Here is a 10,253-nt window from a genome sequence, read left to right as displayed (position 1 = left end):
GTGGGAACAGAAATCTAAACTTGAGGCTAAAATTAAGGTCTTTTCTTGGAACCTCTGGAGTGAAGAAGCAGAGAGGTGCAAACATCTGATCGTGCATTGCATGCATAGCTAACCACTGAGACAAGTCCTTTGAATTTCTGTTATCGTTTACTCTTGGTTTTAAACTTGCACCAGTGATCCATATGTGTGGAACATGTTTGCCTCTGGGTTTGCATGGTCGTCTTCCACCCATATAACCTCCAGATAAATGTACTTTCAGGAAAGTTTTCTGGGGTGAGCTGTCAAGCATGTTCCTCCTTGTTTTGGGTTTCTTCTGCGGGAGATTTTTGTTTGTTCTTACATTTTGAGGACTATAAATGCTCATGTGATTAAAAAAAAATCCTGTGGCTACCTGGCTATGATTCTAAGGTAACAAGGACTGACTGAGAAACAGTAAAAGGTTGTGATGGTCCAATGATACAATGAAAGCAGCAAACATTTCCCTTTTCTTTGGGCATTTGCAGAAGATCTAGACGAGCTGTGCAGATAATAGTTGTATTTACTGGCTACGGTGGATCCTGAAGGCAGAGGGCGGGGGCTGACATCAGGGATTTGCCAGAGGCAGCTGACTTCAGCTCCCTGTGTGGATGGTGCATTCTTTCTAAACACCAGGTTCAACAGGATCACCTTGGGAGCTTAAAATGAGTCACAGTTACAGTACATACTTGAGGGAATCAGCAATTGACACAATTCAGTGGGTCCCCTCCCCCCAAGTAAGCCTAATTTTTTTTTTTTTTTTGAGCCAGTATCTTGTATAGCCAGGACTGGCCTTGAACTCGATATGTAGCTGTGGATACCCTTGAAATCTTGATACTTTAGCCTCTTTGTTCCAAGTGGTGGGATTATAGGCATATACACATGCTTAGTATGTGGTGAGGTGACTTATTAACTCTATCTTCTATGTTTTCTTTAATCTGCTTTGTCTGTTACTGGCTGATGCTTTCCTCTGTGTTCTTCAGCATACAAAGAATGTTTAGAATGCTTGTTTGAATGCATTTGTCCCCTAGGTCTACACATATAATCTGTAGCCTTCTGTATACTGCTCATGCATTAGGAATGGAATTTTTTCCCTTACAGAACTATAGTAAATAAGTAAACAAACGAGATAGCAGGAAAAGCTCAGCAACAAACATGCTAGGGTTGCTATAATCATGTTGGTGGGAAAAGCCCACAACTAAACCATAATGGCCACTTGAGCGTTTGTAGGTTCATTTCTAGGTATGTGTGCAAGAGAAACAAAACCATTCCACATGGAAACTGTACATACATGTTCACAGCAGTATCATTAATAATTCATAATTATTTCCCAAAGGAAAATGTCTCATGCTAATGGGTACAATCTGTTATGGCGAGCCAGCTTTGGCAATGAGAGAACAAGACTAACTTTGGGAGCATGAGGCAAATGAAAGATACAAGTAACCCAAGACCACTTATTACATAATGCTACATGTATGCATGTCCAGAACAAGAAACAACAGAGACAGGAGAATGTGGCTTTCCAAGGACCAAGTCAGGGGCTTCTTAGAAGGAAATGCTAATGTGTATAGGTTTATTCTGATGAATATGAACAAAATTGAAATTTTATTGTGGTGATAATGGGTTCACAACTCTGTAAATATACTATAGCCTATGAAATTTAATATAAAGTATTAAATTTTCTAAGGATGTGTTTGGATCTCAATAAAATGTTATCTTTTTAAAATGTGGTTCCTAGATTTTGAGATTTCAGAGCCTAGTAGGGAAAATTCTAGAATCCACCATAGCTGCCCACTTTGTTCATTTGCTTTTGATAAATAGCACCATTTAATGCCTATTTACAATGGTACAAGAAAGTAACTATCGTGCTTAAAAGAATCAAGGATGATGAGCTATTTGCTGACTGGAATAAATGTAGCTTCTTTTTAAAAAAGTATTATGGGGCCTGGAAAGATGGTTCAGTGGTTAAAAACACATACTGCTCTTGCAGAGAACCCTAGTTCCGGTCCTAGCACTCACATCAGAGCTGCTCACAACTGTCTAGAACTTCAGGTCTAGTGGCATCTGATGCCTAATAGCCCCCACAGTATCTGCATTCACATGTACACAACCACACTATATTTTTATAGGCTATATATTATTTTTAATAAGCCTATAAAATATCACGTGAGTTTTATAAGTAGTTACAATAGCAACTCTACCTTTCATACTGTTTGAAGCACACATCACTCTTGTCACTATTTTTAAAATCTTCTAGGATGCCTTAAGCATAGAAATGTTTCAGATTGTTATCAGTTTGTACATTCCATGGTCATATAATTAGGTTAGTGATTTCCTATGCATTTTAGTAATTGATTTATTGATAACAGAAATAAAAACTTAAATGATAAAAGACTTTATTTATAATATCTAAAAAGCCACAGTATAGTCCAAAATTGCAAAAATAAAAGACAATTTCTGGAAACTTAAGGACTGTCTAAAACCCACATTACCATCTACAATTTAAAATACAATATCGAAGTCTAAGCTGGTATTTGTTTCTTTTTGTATTTCACAATATCTGAGCTAGAATTTTCTTCACACAACTACACTGTTAACTGCTTCAGATCTAATGCTTAAATTTGTAACTTGGGTCTTTTCTCACAAGCAGGAACACGCAGCATAAAACTCTTTCTACACAGCAGAATGAAAATAATTAAAAGAAACAAGCAACAGATTTCTACCATAAAAAGACAGCAAGGTATGTTTCTTTTGCAAACAGTGGGAGTAAAGGGACTCCGAATCCAGCTAGACTCACTCCTACTTGAAGGCTGTCTGGATTACCCATTATCCATTAATGAAGCACAAGCCATGTGTAAAATGCTTCCACCACTTATTAGCCAGGATTCAATACCCATGTACTTCGAAACAAATGGATTAGCCCCAGTTTACATATGAAGAAGCAAGGTTTGCTGTGAGGCCTGGATGGTTTCCCGTGGGAAAAGCGAGAGATTTCTCTGCAACAGACATTATGATTTTTTTTTTTTAATAGCAGTATAAGGGTTGGGATTTCTACCGAGAGACTTAGTTTTGGGTCAGAAGAAGAAGTTCAGAGCACAGACAAGGTGGATATTTCATTGTGAGGGGGTTACCAGGAAGAAAGTTAAAACCAGGATAAAGCCTCTTTTCAGATGGAGATCACTTTGCAGAGGTAAAAATAGCAAAACAAGAATAGAAAAATATAATAGCTAGAGAGTTTCTCATTTCTAAGCCCGGAGGCTTTTGTAAAATCACTTTGAAAGAAGGATCTCTCTTGAAGATAGCCTTTGACATCTTATTCCCCCCTACCATGGGTACAACCCATGAGGTAGAGAGCACCGGCATGAAGGAACAAAGCTGAGAAGTAGAGATGCTGAGGGTGTTGAGAGGGGAGGACCGCATGGACAACAAACGGGATGGAGATGTTCTGTTGTATAGCATTGGCTGTGAGGTAGAAACAGAGGGTAGAAGAGCAACAGAACTTCTACAGATGAACAAATGGAATAATCTGGGGATCTAGTAGCCATGTCAGCCACTTATATTTTACAGAGGATTTGGGATTTCAAGTACACAATGAATCCAACGATGATGGGCACTCATCTGGGCACTGAAACACTCAGTTCAAGGGAATCTTTGCAGTTATGTCTCATGAAAGTACAGGGGTGTAACTGAGCAGTGGTGTGGGCTGGAGTAAACTAGTTCACACTGAACAAACACCCGCTGACATCTAGTTAAATATAATGAATACTAGGCTACTCATAAGATTCCAGAGAGGACTCTAGTTTGATCAATACACTAGGGTGGATTTAAAAATACCGCCTGTTCCTGAAAAGGGGTATTGGAAACCAAAACAATGGTGTTCGTTCACTTGGAAAACTGTGTGTCACTCTAGACCTCATAGATCTTCTGTGTGTCATTAAGGGAAATTAACCTCTGAGGAAGACAAATAACCCAACTCTTCATGGCTGTCAGAAACATTTGTGGTAGGCCAGGCCTGTTCTGAGTCACTGTAGTAAATCCGATGTTCTGGATTCCCAGGGAGGATTTCTCTCAGGCTCTCCTCTAATCACCTTTCACAGCCAAATTTCATGTCATGGAGATAAACTCAATCCAGTGTAGATCACAAAACCCACCACTGTGTTGTGCCTATGAGATCTGATCTTAGAAATATTCTGGCTAAACCCATAAAGGGGAAACTGCGTGGCCTTCGACCTTTACAGAGGTAGAAGACTGAACTACCCCAGAAAGCTCCAGATTGTCGGGGATAGTAATTAGACCTTGGTAATAACTTTAAGACCAAGAGCATCTCTCTTCATATCCAAGTGACCTACCCCCTATATAACATTTGCTTGTGGCAACTGTGACAAATCCACTGTGGAATTGTAGCACAAGAGGACAGAAGCCTGCCAGTTGGTGGTCACTTCACAGATATTTTGCTTTTTTTCCATAAATCTGCATAGGGCTGACAGTCCATCCTAAAAATACAGTTGTTACTATGGACAAATGTCAGCACAACTCTCCAGCACGTTCTTGATTTCAAACAGTAAATAGCCCTATCCCACTGCAGGGTAAGGGCATGAAAACATGAGAAATCTCACCCAATTCTGTTACATTGAACTTAATTTTTAAAGCTATTTTGGAACATGCCAATAAGTTTTACTACAGCTCTAGGGGTGGCTGATTAATATCTGATGCACCCTAATTAGGAACACACAACTTCCAGAGACTGCCAGAAGCTCTGGTTACTTCCAAGGCTGTTACCACACACTTTATTTGCAGTCCAATCCTAGAGACTTTGTTAATCTAGCAAGTGGCCAACTTGGTGGTGTTAATGATAAGTGGATTGGTTCACATCTTGTAAGGCCAGCTCTCCCATGAACAAGCCCAACAGACTGAGGAGTCCTGACTTAACTTGGTGTGTAGAGGTCAAACAGAACATGGTCTGGCTAACCAAATTAGGAAGAACATTACTGGATTTACTTCTGGTAGCTCTTTTAAATATAAGATGCAGCTGTGTTGCCTCAAAGGACAGAGTAGGGGTTTCCTCAGCTTTATTGGAGACTGGGTTACTATTCTGGAGTCTCCTGGTTTATTAACGCACATGATGTAGTACTTGGGTTGAACCGGTTCCAGTGCAAAGCATTACCTAGTGAGGTTGGGAAGGAGGAATACAGTCCTTACACATCTGTCTACCAAAGGCTACCAAAATAGCCTAACAGATGGCAAAAACCAGAATAGAATATTCTTGAATAGAAGAAATCCATGCATATATCAGCTGTAAGATTACTGTAGTTGCATTCTATAGTTGACTGGGTTTGCAAACATTAGCTATTGGCTTAATGGGGATAAAAGTCCTATGTTCTTTTAGAGTCATCAAATGACCCAAGGATGAAGGAAGGGCTGGCCTTGCCATTTGAGCACCAGAACAACAACAACAACAACAACAACAACAAACAGAGCTGAGAAGCACAGGTGGTGACCCTGGCATCTTGATCTTTCTCCTTGCTAGCCTCCTCTGGCTTCCTTTCAGCTGTCCTCTGTATGAACATTACCTCCCTGAGAGTTGAATCTTTACTGAACAAACAGCAAGAAGCATGTCAAATTAAGTCTGGGAGAGTATGTTAGAAGTTTGTGTCTAGTAAAACCAAACCAACTGACCTGGTTGTTCGGCCTTTGTTGCTTAACTTATCTACTGCAGGTTAAGCTAGTGGACAGATGAGTAAAGTGAGCATGCGTGCTTGCTTTTTCCTCTAACGCTTCTTATAGTTTTATTCCCTGTAGGCTCTTACACTTCTGCTTTGAAAGAAAACCAAGACAACTATATTCCCCAACAATCAAAGCAGGATTAAAAGAAGTAACAGCTGATGATCTGCATAGCCTACATCTGTATGGTGTGAAAGCACACACCTTTCTGTTGCCATGGGACCTATCCCGTGATTCATGTAAAGAACTGGTCCTAGAACCCAATCCATGCCATACACTTGGAAAATATATCCATTAACAGTTATTTGAAAAACAGAAGCAATGGTGAATTCTAATTATACGTATTTTCAATCCTAGCTAAAGCTTGGCAGATGAACCTTTTAAAACTATTTATTATTATTATGGCATGTGCATGGGGTATGTGAGCTTAAGTGGTGGTAAGAGGACCATGTTGTGGGCCTTATCTCTCCTTCTACTTGCAAGTGCCTTTACCCAAGGATCTATTTCAATGGCCCAGATAGTAAACAATTTATGGGATAAATGCTAATTATAGTAAATGAAATGCCTGAAGTTGTAACTGGTTATACTTCAAACTGAAATTTCCACACTGCTGAATCCTTCTCCCTGGGACATTCCAGTACTCGAAATATTGGCAAAGGCACTGGACATTGAAGTTCAATATGCAATAGTGCAGTAATAGTTACTTCTCAGTTAGGAGAGAACAGTTTCTCATCCACCATTCCCTAGTTTAATTCTTACCACAGTTCTGAGAAACTAACAGGGAAGGTTTCTGATTTACAGGTAGGGACAGCTGATACTCTACCCAGTTTAAGTTGTTTTCTTAAGTTTTTAGAGTTCTAAGTAAAGCTGGGTATAGACTGTTGATTCTTAAAACAATGGGTGATCTTCTAATTCCAAGACAGTCTGTATTGTATAGTAAGAAAAGCACCAGGAGGCAAGTGAATGCAAGAAAAGACAAGCAATAACAGATGAATTTTTTGAAACTCAGAGGGCTACAAAACACAACTTGGGATGAAGGACTTGGTTCTGTTTCTTTGAGTGAACAGGACATAGGAAATAATGATGAGAACCTGGTCACTCACTGGGCATTTCTTTAGGTGTGCGTGCGTGCGTGCGTGCGTGCGTGCGTGTGTGTGTGAGTGTACATGTGCACCTGCTATACAGATACCTGGCACAGGTAAGAGTTTCATATACAATGAAGGGCATAGAAATGTCTCTAAATTTAAAGCATACAAAATCCATCCATATAGGAGACCCGGCAAAGCATGTTTTGCTTTTGCATTCTGCAAAATTGCATTCTGCAAAAAACAATACTGCTGTTTGCATTCTGATTTCATTAAGTCAGGCTGATGCTAGCCAGTACAGATGCTGCTTCCCTGGAGTGAGATGCAAAGAATCGGGCGGTCTGCTCCTGCAGCCACGATGCTGGCAGGTGAAATGGGCACTGCAGGCTGTGGTGAGGGTTAGCAGTGCCTCTGCCTCCTTGGAATGCAGAGTGGAAGCAGTGCATGGAAAAATGCTACACAAAACAGTTATGGGGAGAGCATGACCAGCTGTGAAGGTGTCCCTCAACCTCGCTGATCTTTAGAGTCTAACTTCCAAATTTAAATGGCACCATCAAGTAGTCTAGGCTCCAAATTCAGAGATCAGCATTCTAATTTTGGATGGCATTTTTTGGTTGAGGGGACGGGTTAATCAAACCCCTTCAAAGCTGTTCTGTATTTGGCTAACTTTCTTTTCTCTCTCTCTCTCTCTCTCTCTCTCTCTCTCTCTCTCTCTCTCTCTCTCTCTCTCAATAGAAAGCAGACAGGAGACACTAGGAGAAGCTATTATGAAGCTTATGTGACCCATGTCTGGGGCTAACAACTATCAAATACAGCAGTTTGTCTAAGAAATTTCATAGCTACAGAAAGGCACAGTTGACAGTGAACTAGCTGGCGGCATGAGAATACCCACACGCTAAAATAACTTTCTCATAACAATTCCAAGAATTGTTGAAAGGTAGACAGTGAGCTCCTCGTGTGAGGGTGCTAAGGAGAGGACAAAAGGCTCTCAGATCCGTTTCTCTGTCACAAAGGATGACATTCCTCCCTTCCCCTGTGTCCACAGTGCGCTTTTGTGAAGTGGACTCTGTGACCTGCTTCCCAGCAGGACTCTAGCTACTCTCCTCAGCGTTCAGATATTTAAAGCCTTCTAAAGGAGGGGCGCTCTGTCGTCTGGCTACTAACATTGAGAGCTAATGAAATGTTTCACTGCCAGGGAAAACCTTAGTATTACACCATCTCACCATCCAACTACTGGAAACCAATCACAAGGAATCCTGCAACTGTAATGACATTGACTTAGCATTGGTATCCTGAGCAATGAGGCTGGCCATTGTCTTTGCTATGAAGGCAAAACTAACCCTGTAGTAGCAAGGTGGTGGGGCAAAGACCAGTGGAACTCTAGGTGCTCTGGAGCCATAACCTCTAAAAATGCTAATCCAAAACCAAGAAGTAAAGAATTTGAGTATTCTTACTCCTAGAACTGCTGGTAACGGGGAGTGGGTTGGGTGGGTATATTACTATAGCAGAACCACCTCTATGGCTTATCTCACAAAGCCTGACAAACAACAAAAAGAAACAAAGGAGAACCAAGGCCAGTGTAGCATGAATAAAGTGTCTTTGGTATTTCACTAGAAATCTGGTAATGTGCTCATTTCCTCTTGTGGTTTAGGCTAGAAATGTATACTATTTATTTTGATGTTTATATGACTCTTCCTTAATATGTAATAAGTACATAGTGTTTTACTTTTAATGCCTGTGACATGCTCTGATTACCCAGGATACACAGTAAAGCGACATTAGCTTTAAGATGTTCCCATGATCCTTTAGCCTTTAAGTTTCCTTCCGTGACCCTTGTCAGTCTTAGTGATAGACAGTGGGCAGAGGGAGATGAGAGGACTCCAGGCAGATACGAGCAGGCATAACAGCTTTGTCATGCAACCATTTACCTGGGCAGAGAGGCTGCTGTAATATTCGCTTTGTAGTATCTCTTTAGGCTTGTTGACCAGGTGACGTGAGGAGGAGGAATAGAGGACATGCAGATTTAGCAAACATGTCATATGGAAGTAGCTTTACAAAGAATGGTTTTCAGATTTTCCACCTGGCTTTTAGGAGTGGGAGTTATTTCATGGTGATTTTCAGCAGGCTTGTTTGTTTTTTTTTTTTTTTTTTGAGGTAGATAAGACATGGAAGAAAATGAAGAATGCCGGAAGACCAGCCAGCAAAAGCCTGTGTGGAGTGAGACTGGCTTGAAATCAACTTAAGAAGTAAAAGCTGAGCTTGTTATGTTCAGAAGAAGAAGAAGGGCAAAACTAACAGGACTGCATCCCATTTTGGCAGGGATTTTAGGACTTACTAGGTAGGAAACAGGTTGCAGCAACAAGGACAAAGTAGAAGACTGTGCATACACAACTGATCATGAGGGGACAGAGGACAGAGGGCTCCTTGGAGCCCTTGGAATCTAATAGCCAGGAAGGACACATGGCACTGGTTCACAAGCACCCAGAGGCTTGAAGGTTCTCACTGCCTTTGTTATTGTTGTTTGCCGAGGGGACAGTCTGCCTCTTTCCTTGGCCTCTGTATACAGGTATTGTAATAGTACTGAGATGCTAGGGAAATCTAAATCCCAGCTTAATAATTAGTGTACTGGATTTGGAGCTCATTTTCTCACCTGTTTAAATTACAGACAAGCACTGCCTGAGACCCAAGCAGTGTGGTTGCCAGCAGCTGGGGCCTTTCCCTGAAGTCTTCACAGGCAGGTGCCGTGATTTCAAATGAACATGCCATTGTAGGCCAAGTGTTAGTAGTTAAACACTAGAGTTACAGAGATGCAAAGCTACAGGCAAGTTCACAAACACAGCTGGTGGTTAAGAAACCCTTAATGAAGTTAAGAAATCCACTATTAGCTCAGAGTCATTCATCAAGAGTTCCAACACACTCAGACTGAAATTGCTTAGATGCCTCAGTTTCTCTCTCAAGTCTACGAATAAACATTTGTTAGAACACCCATTACTACAAGAGGAAAATCACACATAATGTTCTCGGGGGTTGATGTAGAGTCTCTCGGGGTTGCTTGGGTGATGTTTGTGAGGGCTTCGGTCTTGGTAGCACATCTGGTTGTAAAGGGGGTACATCTGCTGATTCTCATTCTCTAGTGCTGTGTTCTCATCTTCATAGTCAAATCTTCTGCTATTTAGTCCGTCCTAAAAATTCAAACATTGTTTACATTAGCAGAAGAAACTGTTTACATTCTTTTAGCACATTGGCAAAAACAAGCAAAAGTTGAATTCATTAAAGTCCACGTCCTTGATTCAGTTCCCCACAAGGAATTGAATGGCAAGGCAACGCTCCACAACTCTCACCGCGTTCCAGTCATTTGGTGATCACCATAACAAAATAAGAGGCATGGTGACTTCTAACTACAAGCTTCAACTAATGGGGCTATGAGCAATT

The 10,253-nt window shown here is 40.9% G+C and overlaps 1 protein-coding gene across 1 annotated transcript in view; it reads right to left on the bottom strand.

Moving 5' to 3' along the window:
• Positions 1-2,394: 2,394 nt before the first annotated feature.
• Positions 2,395-10,253, bottom strand: part of Nectin3 (nectin cell adhesion molecule 3) — a 103,613-nt gene continuing 95,754 nt past the window's right edge. The window contains exon 9 of the mRNA XM_027412564.2: positions 2,395-10,003. Within this exon, the coding sequence (XP_027268365.1) occupies positions 9,827-10,003 (177 nt within the window). The 3' untranslated portion in view covers positions 2,395-9,826. The remainder of the gene's footprint in view (positions 10,004-10,253) is intronic.

The sequence above is a fragment of the Cricetulus griseus genome, chromosome 4 (genome assembly GCF_003668045.3).
Source record: "Cricetulus griseus strain 17A/GY chromosome 4, alternate assembly CriGri-PICRH-1.0, whole genome shotgun sequence".
NCBI classification, from domain to species: domain Eukaryota; kingdom Metazoa; phylum Chordata; class Mammalia; order Rodentia; family Cricetidae; genus Cricetulus; species Cricetulus griseus.
The sequence above is the reverse complement of the archived record's forward strand: the minus strand, read 5'-3'. Positions and strand labels throughout refer to the sequence as shown.